Source organism: Giraffa tippelskirchi, chromosome 5 (assembly GCF_054371585.1).
Source record: "Giraffa tippelskirchi isolate mGirTip1 chromosome 5, T2T-mGirTip1v1.2.pri, whole genome shotgun sequence".
NCBI classification, from domain to species: Eukaryota; Metazoa; Chordata; class Mammalia; order Artiodactyla; family Giraffidae; genus Giraffa; species Giraffa tippelskirchi.
Window position 1 is genome coordinate 14,697,279 of NC_137279.1, and position 22,906 is coordinate 14,720,184.

A 22,906-nucleotide genomic window follows, 5' to 3' on the forward strand; every position below is an offset into this window, starting at 1 on the left:
TATTTAGCAGTCCTACTACTATTTTTTAACCAGTGTAAAGTCAGAATAATGTTTCATTCAACTTACAGAAGAAAAAACAGTCTAGTCGTAATTATTCCTTGTGAAGACTGTTTTAAAAATATATAATATAATGCCATTAGAGGAAATCATAAATAACAATAAAATTTTCATTCTTCTATCATTGTAATTCAAGTCTCTGAATTTTTCCCTTTTTAGGCTTTTTCATAAGCATCTGAAATTTTTATAGTCACAATCATAGAACTTTGTGCTTTACTTTTTTATGTAATAATAACATTTTGTTTTTCTGTGTGTTCCCTCAGGTAGTTCATTATAATTTACTTACAGTTTACAGTTGTTAACAAATATAAAGCACTCCAGTAAACTTTTTCAGGCATAGATCATTTCGCTTCTTTTGACTTATTTCCTCAGGATAAATTTCTAGGAGTAGACTTAGTGGGCCCCACAAGTATGAGTGTTTTTGTGGTTCTTAATGCAGGAAATTAATGTCGACAGGTGAAAAATAGTAAAGATTGGTAGCTGGACCTTTCTAATGGACGAACGTTTTGATGTTTGCTTTTATTCATTCTCTGGCTAGATGACAATGAGGGGAGCAGCAGTGACACTGCCCCTCTGTTCCAGATGGCGGGGGATGGAAAGGACACAGATGACATTAAGATCCCCATGCTGTTTTTATTCAGTAAAGAAGGAAGTATCATACTGGATGCCATCCGGGAGTATGAGGAGGTAGAGGTGCTCCTTTCTGACAAAGCAAAAGATCGAGGTAAGGGTAAAAAATCCTTTGTTTTCTGCTTCGCATTAATTTTTCTAACTTGACAAAAATGAGTTACAAAATGATTATTTATGGTTTACTGGTAAAAGAAGTAAAAATTTTTAGAAGGTGATTTCAAAATATGTTTTCTTTTGGAAAGATGAGTAATGAAATGTTATTTTGCTTTGTTTGCTGATTTAGAATGTCATTAGAATTACATTTTTATATAAAATTTATAATTTTTGCTATGATTCTGCCAGTGATAAAAATACAAGAGATTACATTAAGAGTCATTTTTAACATCCACAGAGGCTCACCATTCAGTTTCACAGATACTATATCCTCTGGGTTTTTTTAGAATAAGAAGTAAAAAGAGATTATATAGAACGGTGTTGTATACAATATAGTAGTAATTGGGTTTCACCAGGCCACCTGTAATCAAATAACCAGTTTTGGTGAAAGCAGTAGAAATCTAGCAGCTTCTCTTCACTGAGATCTAATTTCATCACATAGATACTTAAAAGTTGTAAGAGTTACACATGGCTGGCTAGTGCCTGAAGAAAAAGATAGCACGCCTTAATTCATGAGAGTGTATACATATATCCCTCTTTGGGCCAAAATGTTTGTTAGTAAATTGAAAGCTCTTTGAAACCCAAATTACTGTATAAATGCAAGGTCTCACTAGTATTCTTTTACAATTTCACATCTAGGGATAGAGGGCAAATGAGGGAAAGTGAACTGTCAGACATAGTCTGTAATCCTGCTTTTAATAGCAGTTTTCTTAGCACTGGAGACTCCTATAGAGAGAGCACTACTCCTCCTACCTCGCCTTAAACAGACAAAGTTGTGTAATTTGTACATGGTTGTTGATGTTTGGGATGTTTGTTTGGGAGATATGTAGGAAACTTACTCAATTCAGTATAACCTCCAAGTGGAACAATTAAAAAAAAAAAGTTCAGCAATAATCTAGTGCTAGCCAAATCAGTGTTTTGCCTTGTGTTCTTGTATTGCTTTATTCTTTTTTGAGGTTCATTCAGTTGTTAACTATTTAAGCAGTATGGAGTGAGTAGGGGTGTGTACTTAAGGATGTATAAATAGAACAGAATAGAAAGGATTCCTAATCTTAAATCCTCCTGTGTGCCTGTTTTGTTTTTTTTTTCTTCCTGAGCCCTTTTTTCAGTTAGATCTTTATATGCATTTTGGCACATAAAACACAGGCAAATTATTCCATGTAACTCTTTAACGCCTTTGCTTTTCCCCCCCCCCATGTTGTGCTACCATTGGAATTTCAGCAGCAATATTAAAAGGTAAAATGATTCCAAGCTACATTATTAATAGTAGTAAGTATCTTTAATAAGCCTTAAATTATATATATGTATATGCATGTGTATATATGTATATACATGTATATACACACATGCGTGTGCATATATATATTGTTTCAGTGGCTATCATGATAATACATCATTTAAAGTAATTAAATTATTTTCATGTCTAGTCAGCTTGTCCCATAATGATGATTCTTTATTGATCCTGTCATAACAAATTCTATAAATTAAATAATAGGTGAATTCACTATTCACTATTCACTATGCAAGAATTATTCTAACGAAGACATTGTTGTATAGCATGTATTACTTTTGATCACTTTATTGGAATGCAGTATTAACTGTTTAAAGTATCAACTTGTTTTTAAAACCCATATATCTATAGGAAATGTGTGAAGGTTAGGACTGTGAGATTGTGGTAGAGCACGTGCTTCCTATACCAGAGAAAGGCTATGAAAAGAGATCAGTTATGCTATTTAAATAAAAAGTCTGAACAGCATAATAGTATTCCCTTAAGGACCTTGCAGTAAAAGGGCTTTATTTAAATTATATATTTTTTAAAGTTTTGATAGTCTGTCCATTTTTTACTGCAATTCTGTTATAGTGTGATATTTTGACAAAAAGCCTTGAAAAATTCCCCTTTTTGTATAGCTTTTTGAAGAACTGTAGGGCATTATTAACTGTCAGCAATGAGTTATAATTGTTAATATTTATCAGTGTAACAGAAGTCAGTGATAATAGTTTATTAAATCAACTGCTTTATTTACTTAGGAAAATATTCTAAGTTAATATCTGCTGTGGGTACCATTAATCTGTCCTGTGCTGTTGCTGCATGCATCAGTGTTTCTCTTCTGCTTCAGAATTAGCTGATGTAGTAGTTAAAAGGGTATATTCCTGAGGCCTACTCCAGAATATTGAATCAGACTCTCTGAAAGCAGGGGATCAGAATCTGAAATTTTAAACAAGCATTCCAGTTAATTGCACTCAGCTATAATGGCATCCCACTCCAGTACTCTTGCCTGGAAAATCCCATGGACGGAGGAGCCTGGTAGGCTACAGTCCATGGGTCGCTAAGAGTCAGATACGACTGAGCGACTTCACTTTCACTTTTCCCTTTCATGCACTGGAGAAGGAAATGGCAACCCACTCCAGTATTCTTGCCTGGAGAATCCCAGGGACGGTGGAGCCTGGTGGGCTGCCGTCTATGGGGTCGCACAGAGTCGGACACGACTGAAGCAACTTAGCAACTAGCAACTAGCAATACTTTGAGAAACACTGAACAAGGCCATGAAGGCACCCCTCCTTTTAAAAAAAAAAAAAAATCTCCCAGCTCTGTATATGGCCTTATTGTGCCATCAAGGGTACTCAGACATGACTGAAGCAATTTAGCACACAGCACACACAAGGGTACTAGGTAGGATTCTGTAAGTACACCAAATAATAGCAGCCATAAAATCTGAATGATTTAAAATGTCCTCCAGATTGTTTTCTCTAAAGATCTCATTCCACAGATACATATTTCCCTTAAGAAGTCAGTTTTGATGGAGCCAATCTTCCCACATATCAATACGGAAAATAGAGACTCCAGAACAAGCCCCTGCTCCCACCTTCTAATTCTGATAAATCCCAGCCATTGATAAGAGAAATATCTGCAACAGTCCTATATCCTAGCAAAAATGTCCAGATAATTATTATACATTCTTCTTCAGAATAAAGCATTAGTAATTTATCGAGTAGAAATGCTGCTTTCTCAGGTTAAACCAGTCACACTTCTAAAAGTTAAGTTATCTGCAGAAGTGTTAATATTGTGTTTGTCATTTGTCCAGTTCCAGAATTTCTAGAATTTGTAAAGGTGCTGAATAATTCCCACCCTGTGCCCGCAAACAAAAGACACTGTTACCTTGAGGTCCAAATTGAAACAATTTACAATTAAGATTCAGTTGACTTTTCTCAGTAGTATTTCTCAAGAGGGGAAAAAAAAAAAATCAGCATTTAAAAGTTTGAATACGTTGTCATTTTGTAGTTTACAGTGTACGCTTCCAGTGCGTCAAGAGCTGTGTGGACACACAGATTCAGAACTACTTTTATATTTGTGTCTGTCTGGTGAAGAGGCAGGAAGAACAGGGGAAATAAAAGAAAGGTCCAGTGGTTTGAACTGCCTAAGATTTAAGTGTGGCAGTATTCCTTTTCCTAAGATTATCCTTCACTGAATTTGATTGGGGCGAATCTGTCCTTCAGTTGATCTGTAGAACTTGGATTTCTATTGAAAAGGATCTGGTTCTGAGGAGGTGAATCTAGTACATAAACAGATGGCGTCTTTGCTTGGAAAGGGGCAGCTGAAACATTGTTAGTAGAATTAACACTTAAGAACTCCAGCCTCTCTTCCTCAGTCACCACATGTTTTCTCTTGCACCTTTGCATTTGTACGTCTTCCCTCTTTCCACAAATGCCTTGTAAATCCTAATTCCACTCCCACAACCTTTTCCTCTTTAAAAACATTTCATCATTCTAAATACCAAGTTTAGTGCTATCTTCTCCATGAATTTTTTTCTCTTATTCTCATAGATAAAATGTATGGACATCTTCTTTAAAAATTTGTATTCATTTAGTTTTGGCTGTGCTGGGTCTTTGTTGCTGTGCGCAGGCATTCTCTAGTTATGACAAATAGGGTCTACTCTCTGCTTGTGGTGACACGGGCTTCTCATTGTCGTGGCTTCTCTTGTTACAGAGCACAGGGTTTGGAGCATAGACTTAGTGGTTGTGGCACACAGGCTTCGTTGCTAGATCTTCCTAGACCAGGGATTGAACCTTTGTCCGCTGCATTGGCAAGTAGATTCTTAACCACTGGACCACCAGGGAAAGTCCCAACATCTTCTTAATATAGCTGTACTTTTGACATTTGTATTACATTGTACTTCTTTACCTGTGTCTCAGCTCTGTATTTCTTGCTGTTAGTAAATGCTGGTTGAATGGGTGAATGAATGATTGTAGAACATCCAGTCTCAAAGTCTTTGCCAATTTTCTTTGTCCTTTCATTATTAAAACTTTTCTTTTTTTTTTTTTGTATCTTGAGATTTTCTTCATTCTTTTTTGCTTCTGCATGTCTGATTCACCATCCCTCTATTTAATGATGTAGTCATTAGTACTATGATACTCCATACTGTGACAACAGGCCCCTTAGAAAGAAGGTTTGTAGTGGTGTGATAGATTCTTTCTTCCTTTTTGTCCTTCTCCAACTGCCATTTTTATTTGGCTGACTGTTGCCACTTTGCTATGTATCACATATTCTTATACATTTGATCGGTTTTTGGGTGACTTGCTCTTCTTTTCCACTAATCTATTTGCTTATTCCAGTGCCAATAACAGTTTGCTATTTTGAATACATTTTAATATCTCTTAAGGCAGCTCCCCTCTCACTAATTCTCAGAATTTCTTGACTTCTCTGTGATTGACATTCTTCCATAGGAATTTAAAAATAATCCTATCCAGTCCGAAAAGTAAAAGAGTAGAATTGGGATTCATTTTAGAATTGTGTAACTGCATGTGTTACATATAAACAGGGAAATTTTGTTAAATATTGAGTTTCCATCCAGGTACAGACAGGTACTTACCTGTAAATTGAATCAGATCTTATTTTTTCATTGAGATTTTATAATATTAAGCAATAAGATTTCATAATAAACTTAATTCTTTGTCTTGCAGATTGTTTTTAATTATGAAAAGGATACTTGGTTTATTTCTAACCAGTTATTGCTACTACAGAGGGGTTATTTGTATTTGCCTACTTACCTTATTTTTACCCTCTATCAAATTCTTTTATCATCTTGATAGTGTTGTTAAAAATTGAGTTGCTTTAAGTGTAAAATGGAATCTGAAAAGACAACTTGATTCTTTACTTTTCCTATATTTACACTATTCTTTTCAATTGAAGTACAGTTGATGTACAATGTTGTATAAATGTCTGTTGTACAGCAAAGTGATTCAGTTATGTTCCTTTCCATTATGGTTTATCACAGCATATTGAATATAGTTCCCTGTGTTAAACAGTAGTACCTTGTTGTTTATCCATCCTGTATATACACTAATTTGGATATGTTAATCCCAAACTCCCAGTCCTCCCCTCCATCACCTCTCCTCTCCCTTGGCAACCGTAAGTCTGCTCTCGGTGAGTCTGTTTCTGTTTTGTAGATATGTTGATTTGTGTCGTATTTTAAATTCCACATATAAGTGATATCATATGGTACGTGTCTCTTTCTGACTTCACTTAGTATGGTAATCTCTAGGTCCATCCTTGCCACTGCAAATGGGAGTATTTCATTCTGTTTATGGCTGAGTAATGTTCCATTGTATATATGTACCACCTCTTCTTTATCCATTCCTCTGTCAGTGGACAGCTAGGCTGCGTCCATGTCCTGGCTCTTGTCAACAGTGCTGCAGGAAATACTGGGTGCATGCATCTTTTCGAATTATGGTTTATCACAGCATATGGAGTATAGTTCCCTGTGTTATACAGTAGGACCTTGTTGTTTATCCATCCTATGTATACTGATTTGCATTTGTTAAGCCACCGAGGCCACGACTGAGGTGTGCTATCCCGGAGCCTGCATAGGCAGAGGCTGGCAGTGGAGAAAGGGGCTCCTCTCTTAACAATGGTGCTTGACTTCTATGGTGGCCCGGGTGCTTCTGCAAACACCCCCAGTTGCGGCCATACCACACTCCAGCCCCCTTCAGGCTTTGTCCACACAGCCAACAGCAGTCCTCTTCCTGGGACTGTGCTCTCACTCCTGAGTTTCGGGCCCTGCCCATACTGGCGGACACATGTCTCAGGCCGGGGCGCGCAGGGTAGCAGCCCTACAGCCTGCACCGGTGTCTCTTCTGCCTGCCACAAATGGGGGTTGTGCTTTCTGCAGCCTCTGAAACTCCCTTTCTGTCCCCGCTGATCTGAGGGGGCTTCCCAGGATGCGGGAACCCCGCCTCTTTTTAGCTCCCTCCCAGGGGCGCACGTCCCGTCCCTCCATCCTTTTTTTTTTTTTCCTTCGTTCTACCTGATGACTTAGAGATTTTTCTTGTCCTTTCAGGTGTTTGAGGTCTCCTGCTCGTGTTCACAGGTGTTCTGTGAGATTTGTTCTGTTTGTAGATGTATCTTTCCTGTTATTTGTGGGAGAAGGGGAGTTCCCTGTCCTTCTACTCCACATCGCGATTGGAGCCTACACCATTCTGTTTCCTTATCCTTAGCTAGGTTTCCAAAATAATATTATGTAACATGTAACCCTAGAGTGATTCTTTGTCAAAAGCACAGTCTTTATTACTAGATAAAATAGCCCCACACCTTTTCGTATTCTAAACTAGATTAATGCAGTCTAGAAACTGCATTTGTTTTCGCTCAAACTTAGGGTAGCCTCGCGTAAATGAGCTCCAAGCTGCTAGACTGCTTTCTGTTCTTTAGTTTCCCTAAATGTCAAATTAAAATGTACCTTTTCCACAGCTGAGAGAACCTGGGGGAACTCCTCCCCCTTGCCCGCCGTCCCCCTGACACATCCCCACCATGAACTATCTTAAGCTTCCCATGTCAGGTAATCCTGCGTGGTCAAGGTATATGCATACATATCCTTCTGTCCCTCCCTGTCTGCCTTTATTTCCTTCCATTTTTCTGGTTTTATAATAAGTTCATCTCTTTCTTCTTTGACTAATTCTGCTTATCTCAGTTCAAGTGTCACATTCTGAAAGAAGTCCTCAAATCTTATTATTCTTTCCTAACACCATAGCATACATCACAGAGTTTTCTCTTTATTTGTGTGATGATTCATAAACATTTTCCTCAGCTGGACTATGAGGTTCAGAAGGGCAGGTTAGGTGTTTGTTTTTACCTAGTTTTATCTCGAGCATCTTGCACGGTGCCTGCCACACAGTAAGACGCTTAGGAGATCTTTACCGACTGCAGAGTCTGAGAATTGTGCAGCCCATGATTATAGATGCTGCTACCTAAGCACTTTCTTGTAGGAACCCTAAATAAAATGCCTCTAGTGGTTTTACTGTATATTCATTACCAGAGGTTTAGCCTGCTTTTCAGCCTTCCAGTGGATTTTATGATTATATCTTATCATTCATAGACTTCCAATAATGAAGTTTTGTAAATAACCTGTTTTTGTATTTATAGAAATATTTAATCAATCACATTGATATCCATGAATCATTTAATTTTGTATTATCTGCATTTTCATGGTTTACTGAGTGGGGATTTCACTTTTCAAAGAATATTAAAATTACAGCAGTGGCATGCACTATTTAAATTTTATTTGGTTTAATATGTTCTCATGTGTGGGCTTTCCTGAATTTAGATGTTTAATAAATTTGAGACATATAAATTTAAATGCATTTTAATAGTATTATCGTTTAGTGTATTTCTTGGCATTTATTGACACCCATTGACGGCAGTCTTAGAGTCATCCTGCATTAATACGGTTTTCTTTTAACTCTGTTTTTTGCTTTAATACTAAAACCAGTATGGTTTTGAGAATATGATCGTACATATTTTGAGGAGGAAAGTGGCATGAAGTTTGTTTCTTTCATGTACAGATCCTGAGATGGAAAATGAAGAACAACCATCCTCTGAAAATGACTCTCAGAGTGCTGAACAGATTGCATCAAGATCTCAGGAGATTGATCTGGTTGATCAAGAATCTCCTGAGGAAAGTTCTGTGAACTCTCACCCAGAATCGTTATCTCCAGTAGATACAGACAGTGCTGCAAGCGTTTCTTTTTCTGAACAGGATTCTAACCCCATGGAAAACCACGAGACTACAAATCTTGATGGTGAATGTACAGATTTAGATAACCAACTTCAAGAACAGTCAGAAACTGAGGAGGATCCCAGTCCTAATGTTAGCTGGGGTAAAAAGGTCCAGCCCATAGACTCCATATTAGCAGACTGGAATGAAGACATAGAAGCATTTGAGATGATGGATAAGGATGAGCTCTGACTCACGAAAGTCTACCTGGTGGTAGGTATTTCAAAAGAAAAGGTAAACTGTGGTTTATAGACACCCTGATACTAAGCAGGCTCTCTTCATGGGAGGCTTTAAGTATGGTGATGAGCAACCACGTTCTGACTGGGAGAGTTAGTTATCATAGGAATCTGGAACATGCTGTGTTAGAACTGACCTTGTTTAAAACTGTCCCATCAAAAATGCAAACTCACGGTCCTCCCCTACTCCCCAGGTGACAGGATTGTACCATCCTGCTGCACACCTTGGGCCAGGAAAAGATTACTGGGCATTCCTGGGAACCAGATTTCTGCAGTCTCTGGATAGTAGCTAAGAAACATATTCAGTTAACTATGAGGTGGGGAATACAGATTTGTACAGCTTTCTAATTAAAGGAAGCTCTCGGTTTTCTTGGTTTGAGGGTTAGAGGTTCTTTGAGGGAAATGCATAGGAGTTTTGTGGGCATTCTGGTTATGCTGCCTTCACGGAAACACTCAAAGTGACCTAAGTGGTTGTGAAGCAAATGCATTCATGATGAAAACAGGCTTTGCTCATCATTTTCACTTGCTTCATTGTGTAACATGATCAAGATGACTTGATTTTTTTCCCCTTAACAGTGTCCTTTTCATTTAAACCAAAGGTGAAGCCAGTGTACTTTCTCAGTGAGTTCTTTGCATAAAGACTAATCATTGGGACCAGGTAAAAAGGTCATATAATGTGGAAATTGGTTACTTAATACTCTTGAAAAATGGAGCAAGGGAGAAACTATAATGTTGCAATATGAACTTGCCATTGGGCCTTCCATAGGGAAAGCTGTGACTACTCTGAAATGGAACTTAAGGTTATATTTTTGTCAGGCAAATTATAAATCTTTTCCAGTTCATTTCTTTGGAGGTGATTACCTCTAGCCATCAGCCTTACTCCATCCCATGTGTAGTATGCATTTTGAGCCACAAGACCTGTGTCGCCAATAGCTGAATACATTTTGTTCCATTTTTCTGTCTTAGAGAGCCATGATAAAACTGTGGTAGTGATCTAAAAATTCTGGAGTAACTACTATTTTTTCCTCCTTTGAAACTATAGTTGCTAAAGTTGCACCTAAGGAATCTGTCACATTTTCTGTTGAATCATGGTTTTTAAGTTTGTTCTTTTTTAAATGAGTATTCCTTCTAATATGGACTTGAAAATTAGTCTATGGTAACCTGTGTAAAAAAACACAGTAGCAACTAACATATAGCCATATAGCTTAATGGAACCTTTTTCCCTATTTTTTAATTTTTTTTTGATGTGTATATGTGTGTGTGTGTATGTGTGTGTGTGTGTGTCAGGCTGGTGCTGGCCACATTTAAGTTTTTAAAACTTTTTTGTTGATAAATGTAGACAGCCCTGTAATTGAAATCATGGCTTTACTCTATTTATTTTTTTAAACATACGTGAATCAGTTCTAAGGAATATTTGGGACTTAATTTTCTTTTTCTTTACCATGTCATTATATAATAACTTTTTTCTTCTTAAAACACAGTTTTGGAGGTACTGATGAACTTAAACTGTATATGGAGCTGTTAAGAGAACAGCAGTGCTGTATTGTAGTTATGTATATTCATGTACAGTATGTCTTAGATCCCAGGTAAACATATTCTTTTATAAGGGGATAAATAGCTGCTCTCAAAAATTCCAGCTAAAGTTAATTGGGTCAGTGAGTAATAAATCTAATAGAGAATTCACTTTGAGGGGGGAAAAAAGAGTAGTATACAAGACTTTTATTGGCCCTTAATTAAACCTGACACCAAAATGGATATTTTTAGTCTCTCTGCATGTGAAATTTGGTGTAAGAAGATAGAACTATAATACATACAGTATATGGAAGGATAGACATAGTGCTTTGTTCATTTTGATTGCAAAGCTGCCAAAATAGCTGAAGCGTAATTACTTGACTTGCCTTGATTTATTAGGACTGGGGCTTGGAGAAAAGGAGCAGATGTTCCTTTAAGACTTGGATGACAGAAGCCTTATATACTTTGATTTGGTTTTCTTTTTGTAGCTCAAAGCCATTGTTGTCTAAATCTAGCTTTTCTAATTTATCAAAACAACATAATTTTATTTCCAGCAGAGATCTTATGGCATACACAGAAAAGCCAGCTTACTGCCACTTACCCTTTCTTTGGCCATTAGGGGGAGTTATTGCCATTCTTTGAGGTCTAGAAGCAACTTGGAGAAGGAAATGGCAACCCACTCCAGTGTTCTTGCCTGGAGAATCCCATGGACAGAGGAGCCTGGCAGGCTCCATGGGGTCACAAGAGTCGGACACAACTTAGCAACTAAACCACCAGCTTGTTTAGAAAAATGAATCCTTAAAAATAAATAAATAAATAAAAAAGAATTTAACTATAAAATTAACTATAAAAATTAATAGCAGAAGGAATTATACTTGATTTTTCCCTAGCTAAGAAAAGAAGGTATAATGTTCAGCTTCAAAACTCCAACATTGTCACTGACTCTCCATTCTTAATTGACATACTGCCACGAAGTTGTTTTTGAGTTCATTGAAAAGCTTCAACAGCATTAAGCATTTTTTTAATTGTTTTGTTTTTTTAAGTACCTTTTATAGCATTTTATTTACTTCCTAAAGATTCAGGGGTTTCTGTGTGACCCTGAATTTTAGAAACATCTGGTCTACCTCAGTTAGATGTCGGCTGCATAAAAATAGAGCTGAAGTGATCACCACAGCCATAAAATTGATTGACTAAGAAGGATTTATACAATGTTTACAAACCTGGAATCAAGTATGGATTTTATCTGAAAGTTAAAAGTTAGATATTAGAGAAAGTATTTAATTCAGGTATTTTCAAGTTTTAAAACTTCACTTGTTTACTTGCTAAAAATAGTTCGTTTTTTCTGCTTAGGAAAGTCCATTAAAATGATACACCCTAATTTGCAGTGCTTTTCTCATAAAGTTTTAGGTGTGAAAGAATTGTAATTTACTAGATATGTTTGGGATGGGATATTTTGTTGGGTAGGTTTTCTTTTTTCTTTTTAACTTTTAATAGGCTTCCAACAAGAATATAGTTGTTTCAGAACAAAATTTTTTTAACATACTTTTCCCTTTTTCTTCGCGGTGTTTAGAGAGTAAAATGAAAAACTGTACACTCTGTGATTTTAACTTCTCTAATATACTCGAGATTTTTATTTTTATTTAAATTACCATCACATGGCCCTTTCAGTAGTAAAACCAGCATTTGTTCCCTCACCAAACCCCATGCCAAATTCATTGTAAAGAAAGCTCAGCATCCATAATTCCAGTAGTGCTTATCAATTTAGAGGAGGGGGCATTTAGTAAATATTCCAACTGGTCGTTTTATGCACAAGGCTTCAGTCAGAACATAGAAAAAAAAACATTCTGTGAATGAAATATTGTATGTTCAGATTTTATAAAAGACATTTTTAAAAGCCCAATTTACAGCCGTATATTTTCTTATGATGTAATTTATGAAAAAGATGTCTGTACTAACAGGTGCTGTAACACTACTGTTGTTGGATTTTATTGTTTGGTGATAAATGTATACAATATTTCTAAGGGAAACTATGTACTGTGATGTAAAAGTCTGGGCAAAATGTATATAATCCTTGTATATAGTTGTGTATTTGATTATAATTACTGATTGTAAAGATTTAATAAAATATGTAAATATCCTGGTCTAGTTTTAATTTTTAGCATACTTTGCATATCTTTATACTTTAATATCTCTAAATTTTTTTTACCACTGTCTTCCCTTTCATTTTACCCTAGAAGAGTAGATTTGGGGGATGGCTTAGAATATAGACATGCAAACATTCATTGAACAGTTCCACAACTTAACTAGTATCCTCAAGGTAGAGCTAGAGTTATTAATTTACAATGTCAGTATTGGTAGCATGTGTGTTTTGAGTTTTGTTGTTGTGGTGGTTTTGTCACTAAGTCGTGTCTGACTCTTTTGAGACCCCATGGACTGCAGCCCACCAGGCTCCTCTGTCTAAGGAATTTCCCAGGCAAGAATATTGGAGTGGATTGCCATTTCCTTCTGTAGGAGATCTTCCTGATTTAGGGGTTGAACTGGCATCTCCTGCATTGGCAGGAGGGTTCTTTAACAATGAGCCACCAGGGAAGCCTGTATGTTTTGAGTTTCCTAATATTTAATAAAATCAGTTGTCCTTTTAATAGTCATCAAAAGTAATACTGACCTCTCCTGTTAATTCCATTGAGACCATTTGTTTGTTTCCTAATATTTAATAAAATCAGTTGTCCTTTTAATAGTCATCAAAAGTAATACTGACCTCTCCTGTTAATTCCATTGAGACCATTTGTTTAACAGCCACTTTCAGATACTGTGATACTATGCTTTTCATCCTTACTGTTCTAGGGTTTCTGAACACAAGATACCTTGAAAGATCTGATAATATCACTATTATCCGTTGATATTAATAATCACTTTCTTTAAAGATAAGCAAACTGAAAGTTGAACAAGTTCTAAGCATCTTATGCTTAGGTGCCTGGTTCATAGAATGGGAGCCTTGGTTTATTTCCAGAGCTTATGAATTCGTAAAAGAATGCACTCATCATCCCAGATGACTGTGGAAGAAATACTTAACTTTAGAAGTCCTGTGGTGTGTTAGAGCACATTTCTACCCTTGTTTCAGCCGCAGCTATCTAAGAAGGGGTGCTGTCTTGAGACATAGCAGCTACAGGTAATACTGAAAAAATACTTTGGATGTAACAGTAAGATGGAATTTCATAGAGAAGATTGAAAACCTTCCTCAGAGGGTTAAGGAGAGAACCAAAGTCCTTAAATAGACTAGTCAAAGACAGAAACCTAACACCTGGGGCCTGGCTGTTCCCCTCCTACCACCGTCACCACCACCACCCTACTGTTGGAGTTGCAGCAGTTGGAGGCACAGCTTACACAGCAAACCCCTACTTGTATCTTTTCCAAATTTCTGGGAAAAGCCATTGATCTTGGGTCAAGAGGCAGCCTGAGAAACACTGCAAGCTAGCTTGTCCTAAACACCCTTTCCCCTCTCTCCCATCCAGCTTTCTCCTTGTAGAGTAGGTGGAGTTCTCAAGGCAATCCCAGACAGTTGCTATCTTTAGAAGAACGGATCTATTTAGTCAGCCACTCTCGTCTTACCTGAGGTCCTATGCCAACTGAATCCCGGCTTTAATTGTATTATATTAATAAAATATGTAAATATTTTTAAAGCCCTGTTATCTCAGTGTCCAATCATTACTTTTAACTCAGTCTTGTCCATTCACTTGGGTAATTCTTCAGGACCTCCAATCCATTGGTCCTTCTACTTTCTCAGAATCCATCACCCTTCCCCACGGCCTCACTTCCAATTTACCCACCACTAACGTCTCTTGCTCTTTTGAGCAAACTTGGCAAAACTTTAAATCTTGTTAAGCCCAACTACTTATTGATTTAGCACTTAAGTGAAAGTAGTTATTGGAATGGGATGAACTCACACCACCAGTGCTGACTGGCACTTTAAATCGTGAACACAAATCTAGGAAGGGAGAAAATGGAGAGAAGAGCCTGGAACTGGGCTATGGTGGATTCTGAGGATTCAAAGATGAGGGTTGTATGTCTTTCCAAAGACTCGCAGCTTGCAGGATTTAGTAAGGATTTTAGACTTTGTTCTAAGGGTAACAAGAAATCACTACAGAGTTTTAAATTAGCATAATGAAATGTAATGCTAAATGAATAAAAATCTAGAAATCTAGAACTGTATATGAAGTATGACCTCAGCCCTATTCTATAATAAAAAAAAAACCAAACACTCATTTATTCAACAAAAACTTACTGAGCATCTCCTGTGTGCCAGGCATTATAGGGCCTGGAGGTTGCAACACTAGGTCAAACATAAGATAGAAAATAAAACTATTAATAAATACAATAATAAGCTTATGAAGGAAAAGAACTTAAGGTGAGAGGATAGTGATGGATATCAACAAAAAATTCTACTTTAAGTAACCAAAACATTAACAATGATTATCTCTGGATTACAGGCAATTTCTATTTCTTTATCTGTGTTTGGGTATATTTCCAAAATGAACATTATGATTTTAAAAATAAAAACAGCCTAGATCAAAGGAGGGAAAAGACATGCTGAGAACTATAGAACATTAATAAAGGAAATTATGATTCAAAGAAATGGAAAGATACCCTCTTAGATTGAAAATAGTAATATTGTTAAAATGGTAATACTACCCAAAGCAATCTACACATTTAATACAGTCCTTATCAAATTATCCATGGCATTTTTTCACAGAACTAGAACAAATAGTCCTGAAATTTATATGGAATTGTAAAAGACCCAGAATTGCCAGTGCAGTCTTGAGGAAAAAGAACAAAGCAGGAGGTATATCCCTCTCAGACTTCAGACAATACTAGAAAGTGACAGTAATCAAAACAGCATGGTAAACAGACATATGGCCCAATGGAACAGAATAAAGAGCCCAGAAATAAACCACTCATGTAGGTCAATTAATCTTCAACAAAGGAGGCAAGAAGATACAATAGAGAAAAGACCGTGCACCGCCAGCAAGTGGTGTGAGGAAAGGTAGACAGCCATATGTAAATCAGTGCAGTTAGAGCACACTCTCATGCCATAGGCAAATTAACTCAAAATGGCTTAAGACATGACAGCATAAAACTCCTTGAAGAACATATAGAAAAAGCATAAATTGACATAAGTCATACCAATATTTTAAGTCAATTTCCCAAAGCAATAGAAATAAAAGCAAAAATAAATGAGATCTAATCAAACATATGAGGTTTTGTTCAGCAAAGGAAACCATGGCAAAATGAAATGACGGCTTACAGAATGGGAGAAAATATTTGCAAATGAAGCAACTACAAGGAATCAATTTCCAAAATGTACAAAAAACTCATACAACTCAATAACAACAACAAACAACCCAGTCAAAAATGGGCAGAAGACCTAAATAGATCTACCTCCAAAGAAGACATACAGATGACTGATAGGCACATGAAAAGATGCTCATCATCACTAATTATTAGAGAAATGAAAATCAAAACTATAATGAGGTAGAAGATATTAAGAAGAGGTGGCAAGAATACACAGAAGAACTATATGAAAAGACCTCAATGACCCAGATAACCACGACAGTGTGATCACTCACCTAGAGCCAGACATCCTGGAATATGAATTCAAGTGGGCCTTAGGAAGCATCACTACAAACAAAGCTAGTGGAGGTGACGGAATTCCAGTTGAGCTATTTCAAATCCTAAAAGATAATGCTGTTAAAGTGCAGCACTCAATATGCCAGCAAATTTGATAAACTCAGCAGTGGCCACAAGACTGGATAAGGTCAGTTTTCATTCCAGTCCCAAAGAAAGACAATGCCAAAGAATGTTCAAACTACCACACAGTTGCACTTGTTTCACATGCTGGCAAAGTAATGCTCAAAATCCTTCAAGCTAGGCTTCAACAGTTTGTGAACCAAGAACTTCCAGATGTACAAGCTGGATTTAGAAAAGGCAGAAGAACCACAGATCAAATTGCCAGCATCCATTGTATCATAGAAAAGCTAGAGAATTTCAGAAAACATCTCCTTATGCTTCATTGACTATGCTAAAGCCTTTGACTGTGTGGATCACAACAAACTGGAAAATTCTTAAAGAGATGGGAATACAGACCACCTGACCCGCCTCCTGTGAGACCTATATGCAGGTCCAGAAGCAAGAGTTAGAACCAGACATGGAACAACAGACTGGTTCCAAATTGGGAAAGGAGTACATCAAGGCTGTATATTGTCATCCTGCTTATTTAATTTATATGCAGAGTACATCATGTGAAATGCCAGGCTGGATGAAGCAGAAGCTGGAATCAAGATCTCTGAGAGAAATATCAATAACCTCAGATATTCAGATGACACCACCCTTATGGCAGAAAGTGAAGAGAAATTAAAGAGTCTCTTGATGAAGGTGAAAGAGGAGAGTGAAAAAGCTGGCTTAAAACTCAACATTCAAAAAACGAATATGTGGGAGAAGCCAGCTGGACGGCAGGTGCAGGAGTGGGGTCACAAGCCGATAGGAACCTGAAACGTCTTGTAGTTGTCTGAAGATTCTTCAATCACTATGTCAGGTGACACAGATGTTTCTCTTTCCTCATATGATGAAGATCAGGGAAATTAACTTACCCGAAAAGCTACGAGAGGCACCATTTGTCCACATTGGAATGGCAGGTTTTGCAGCAATTGTTGCATATGGATTATATAGAGAGGAAATACTAAAATTTCTGTTCACCTGATTCACATGTGTGTGGCAGCCCAAGGCTCTGTTGTGGGAGCAATGACTCTTGCTATGGGCAATTCCCTGTATCAAGAATTCTGGGCAAACCCTAAACCTTAGCAGAGGAGATGCCGTCTTGGTCTTGTTGGTGGTGCTTGCTTTAATTAGACATCTCATACTGAGGTTATATATTTATGCTGAAAATAAATTTTGGGGGTCAGACAAGAACATGGTAATTTGAATATTGGTTTATTTTCTTGCAGGCTTGATTTGCCTGCTGACCAAATTACTGGTGACTAGTTCACTAGCTAGATCATTCGGGGCAGTCAGATTCAGATCAGCATGAAAGAAACATGTCACTTTTAAATACATTTGATAGAGGTACCTGTCCACCTTCTTAAACTCTTCTGTTGAAATTAGTTCTAAAGAAGACAACCTGCCAATCCTGAAAATGCTCCCAGTTGCTGCAGAATATCATATGCTTTTGATGTAATGTAGGAGTCCTATTTACTGCAGTTAATTTAACTTTCTTACTGTCTTGTGGACTGAGTACTGTTTTAAGGGCTGCTTGGCTCTTGAGGAACCCTTTCAGAACAATGCATGGAATACAACATTATAAACCTCCCTGCAAGTAAAAAGTTGGTAACAGAGCCACTTTGAAGTAGTATTTATTTTAGATCATGGTTGTAAACATGAGAATAACTTAACTGTAGATCCCTATTAGCTCTTTAGTAATTGCAGAATTAGATTTTCCTGCTGTTATATTAGAATAATTTTAAATGTTATTTTGAAACAAATGTGTGTTTTAGGTGCTAATGCAAAGGTAAATAAAAAACACCTTTTAAATGTGCGCAGTATGTTTATTTTCTCCAAAAGAATCATCAACTAAATAAAATGCCTATAATGGAAGTGATTGATGAGCAAGCTGGTTTGGTCAGATATTATACAAACTTTTCTATATCACAGAATGCTTTGCTGTACTTGTGAAATTCTCTTGTCTAACCTGAATTTACATTCCATGGTGATAACATGGTAAATGTAGTGTTATTAAAGTAAGTGAACACACACACACACAACAAAGATCATGTCATGTGTTCCCATAACTTCATGGCAAATAGATGGGGAAACAATGGAAACAGTGACAGACTTTATTTTCTTGGGCTCCAAAATCACTGTGGATGGTGACTTCAGCCAAAAAATTAAAAGATGCTTGCTCCTTGGGAGAAAAGCAATGACAAACCTACACAGCATATTAAAAAACAGAGACATTACTTTGCCTACAAAGTTCTGTATAGTTAATGCTATAATTTTTCCAGTAGTAATGTATGGATGTGAGAGTTGGACAATGAAAAAGGCTGAGCGCTGAAGAATTGATGCCTTCACACTGTGGTGCTGCAGAAGACTCTTGGGAGTCCCTTGGTCAGCAAGGAGATCAAACCAGTAAATCCTAAAGGAAATCAATCCTGAATATTCATTGGAAGGACTGATGCTGAAGCTGAAATACTTCGGTGAAGAGCCAAACTATGTGAAGAGCCAACTCATTGGAAAAGACCCTGATACTGGGAAAGGTTGAAGGCAAGAGGAGAAGGGGATGAAAGAGGATGAGATAGTTGGATGGTATCACCAACACAATGGATGTGAGTTTGAACAAACTCTAGGAGATGGTGAAGGACAGGGAAGCCTGGCATGCTGCTGTCCATGTGGTTGCAGAGTAGGACATGACTGAATAACAACAACAACCTCACAACTGTCAGATTGGCCATCATTAAAAAGTCTACAAATAACAAATGCTGGAGTGGATGTGGAGAAAAGGAATCCTCCCACACTGTTGGTGTGAATATAAACTGGTGAAGTCACTATGGAAAACACTATGGAGGTTCCTCAAAGAACTAAAATAGAATTGCTATATGATCCAGCAGTCTTAAGTGAAGTGAAAGTCGCTCAGTTATGTCTGACTCTTTGCGACCCCATGGACTATACAGAATCAAGCAGGGCAAAGGCTAATAGAGTTTTGCCAAGAGAACACACTGGTCATAGCAAACACCCTCTTCCACAACACAAGAGAAGACTCTACACATGGACATCACCAGATGGTCAATACCGAAATCAGATTGATTATATTCTTTGCAGCCAAAGATGGAGAAGCTCTATACAGTCAGCAAAACAAGACCGGGAGCTGACTGTGGCCCAGATCATGAACTCCTTATTGCCAAATTCAGACTTAAATTGCAGAAAGTAGGGAAAACCACTAGACCATTCAGGTATGACCTAAATCAAATCCCTTACAATTATACAGTGGAAGTGACAAATAGATTCAAGGGATTAGATCTGACCGAGTGCCTGAAGAATAATGGTCAGAAATTTGTGACATTGTACAGGAGGCAGTGATTAAGACCATCCCCAAGAAAAAGAAATGCAAAAAGGCAAAATGGTGGTCTGAGGAGGCCTTACAAATAGCCATTAAAAGAAGAGAAGTGAATGGCAAAGGAGAAAAGGAAAGATATACCCATTTGAATGCAAAGTTCCAAAGAATAGCAAGGAGAGATAAGAAAGCCTTCCTCAGTGATCAATGCAAAAAAATAGAGGGAAACAATAGAATGGGAAAGACTAGAGATCTCTTCAAGAAAATCAGAGATACCAAGAGAAATTTTCGTGCAAAGATGGACACAGTAAAGGACAGAAATGGTATGGACCTAACAGAAGCAGAAGATATTAAGAAGAGGTGGCAAGAATAACTATACAAAAAAGATCTTCAAAATCACGATGGTGTGATCACTCAGCTAGAGCCAGACATCCTGGAATGTGAAGTCACGTGGGCCTTAGGAAGCATCACAATGAACAAAGCTAGTGGAGATGATGGAATTCCAGTTGAGCTATTTCAAATACTAAAAGATGATGCTGTGAAAGTGCTGCACTCGATATGCCAGCAAATTTGGAAAACTCAGCAGTGGCCACAGGACTGGAAAAGGTCAGTTTTCATTCCAATCCCAAAGAAAGGCAATGCCAAAGAATGCTCAAACTACCACACAATTGTACTCATCTCACACTCTAACAAAGCAATGCTCAAAATTCTCCAAGCCAGGCTTCAATAGTACTTGAAGAGCCTCTTAATGAAAGTGAAAGAGGAGAGTGAAAAAGTTGGCTTAAAACTCAACATTCAGAAAACTAAGATCATGGCATCTGGTCCCATCACTACGTGGCAAATAGATGGGGAAACAGTGGAAACAGAGACTTTATTTTTTTGGGCTCCAAAATCACTGCAGATGGTGACTGCAGCCATGAAATTAAAAGACACTTGCTCCTTGGAAGAAAAGATGTGACCAACCTAGACAGCATATTAAAAAGCAGAGACATCACTTTGTCAACAAAGTTCCATCTAGTCAAAGCTATGGTTTTTTCAGTGGTCATGTATGGATGTGAGAGTTGGATTGTAAAGAAGCTGAGTGCCAAAGAATTGATGCTTTTGAACTGTGGTGTTGGGGAAGACTCTTGAGAGTCCCTCGTACTGCAAGGAGATCCAACCAGTCCATCCTAAAGGAAATCAGTCCTGAATATTCATTGGAAGGACTGGTGTTGAAGCTGAAACTCCAATACTTTGGGCACCTGATGTGAAGAACTGACTCATTTGAAAAGACCCTGATCCTGGGAAAGATTGAAGGTGGGAGGAGAAGGGGACAACAGAGGACGAGATGGTTGGATGGCATCACTGACTCAATAGACATGAGTTGGAGTAGGCTCCAGGAGTTGGTGAAGGACAGGAGGCCTGTCGTGCTACAGTCCATGAGGTTGCAAAGATTTGGACACAACTGAGTGACTGAACTGAAGTGAACTGGACTATACTATCCATACTATCCAGTATCCAGAATACTGGAGTGGGTAGCCTTTCCCTTCTCCAGGGGATCTTCCCAACCCAGGGATAGAACCCAGGTCTCCCACATTGCAGGTGGATTCTTTACCAGCTGAACCACAAGGGAAGCCCATATTTTAAGTGAAAGTTGCTCAGAAAATCGCCTGGACATATATCCAGAATCCAGGAAAAACTATAATTTAAAAAGCTACATGCAGTGCTATGTTCATAGCTGCACTACTCACAATAGCCAGGAAGACAGGAAAGTGAAAGTGAAGTCGCTCAGTCGTGTCTGACTCTTTGCGACCCCATGAACTGTACCTGCCAGTCTCCTACATCCATGGGATTTTCCAGGCAAGATTACTGGAGTGAGTTGCCATTTCCTTCTCCAAGGGGTCTTCCCAACCCAGGGATCGAACCCGGGTCTCCTGCATTGCAGGCAGACTCTTTACCATCTGAGCCAGAAGGGGGATTCACAAGACATGGACACAACCTAAATCATACACACACACACACACACACACACACACACACACAATGAATACTAGTCAGTCATAAAAATGAATAAAATAATGCCATTTGCAGCAACATGGATGGACCTAGAGATTATCATACTAAATGAAGTAGGTCTGAAAGAGAAAGACAAATGCCATATGATATTACTTATACGTGGATTCTAAAATACAACACAAATTACCATCAAAACAGAAACAGGTTCACGGACATAGAGAACAGACTTATTGCCAAAGGGGCGTAGGGGGAAGAAAGAGTTGGATTAGGAATTTGATATTAGCAGATATAAACTATTATATATAGAATGGGTAAACAATAAGTTTCTCCTATTGTATGGCACAGGAAATGATATTAAATATCCTGTGATAAACCATAATGGAAAGGAACACAAAAAAGAATGTATTGCACCCTAATCTCAAGAGTTGCTCATCTTCTGGAAATCTTCTGAGTTTTACCTTTGTCCTTTCTTAACCACAATTAGTTCATATACTTATCAGAAATTATCATCTCATGTTAATGTCCTGTTTCCAAGTTTTTCAAATTGTATTCTTCTGAATCATACTGTGAAAGAAATTTGAATCAGCCACTATCTATGCTTTTGGTTGCAAATAAAAGAAAATTCAACTGAAAAAAAAAAAGAATGTACATGTGTATATAACTGAATCACCTTGCTATACAGCAGAAATTAAACACAACATTGTAAATCAACTGTAATTCAATAATTTTTTAAAAAACAGTCTAGGTCAATTAAACGATGAAAGGGAAAAAGAAAACAACATACCAGAATCCTCCCATCTTGTGCTTCTGAGACAGAGGACAATTCAACAAGTCCTCTGTGTGCCACACTTTACCACGACCATCAACAGCGAAGGGGAACAAAATATGCCACTCCCAAATATGCTGCATATTGATTATTTTGAATTAAAGTTACTTAAGAAACACTCAGGACTTCCCTGGTGGTGTCAGTTCAGTTCAGTCGCTCAATCATGTCCAACTCTTTGCAATCCCATGAATTGCAGCATGCCAGGCCTTCCTGTCCATCACCAACTCCCAGAGTCTACCCAAACCCATGTGCATCGAGTTGGTGATGGACAACCATCTCATCCTCTGTCGTCCCCTTCTCCTCCTGCCCCCAATCCTTCCCAGCATTAGGGTCTTCTCCAATGAGTCAACCCTTC

The 22,906-nt window shown here is 37.8% G+C and overlaps 1 protein-coding gene and 1 pseudogene across 5 annotated transcripts in view; both read left to right on the top strand.

Annotated features, from left to right (window-relative positions):
• Positions 1-11,424, top strand: part of EDEM3 (ER degradation enhancing alpha-mannosidase like protein 3) — a 71,792-nt gene extending 60,368 nt beyond the window's left edge. For 4 of the 5 annotated variants that reach the window (XM_081486148.1, XM_081486150.1, XM_081486149.1 and 1 more), the window contains exons 19-20: positions 596-781; positions 8,674-11,424. In XM_081486148.1, the coding sequence (XP_081342274.1) occupies positions 596-781; positions 8,674-9,077 (590 nt within the window). In that variant the 3' untranslated portion in view covers positions 9,078-11,424. Of the gene's footprint in view, positions 1-595; positions 782-2,061; positions 2,110-8,673 lie in introns of all 5 variants that reach the window. The other variant, XM_081486147.1, reaches the window with a different exon arrangement.
• A 5,791-nt stretch (positions 11,425-17,215) lies between these two features.
• On the top strand, positions 17,216-17,488 carry LOC145504850 (HIG1 domain family member 1A, mitochondrial pseudogene; annotated as a pseudogene).
• The last annotated feature ends 5,418 nt before the right edge of the window (positions 17,489-22,906 follow it).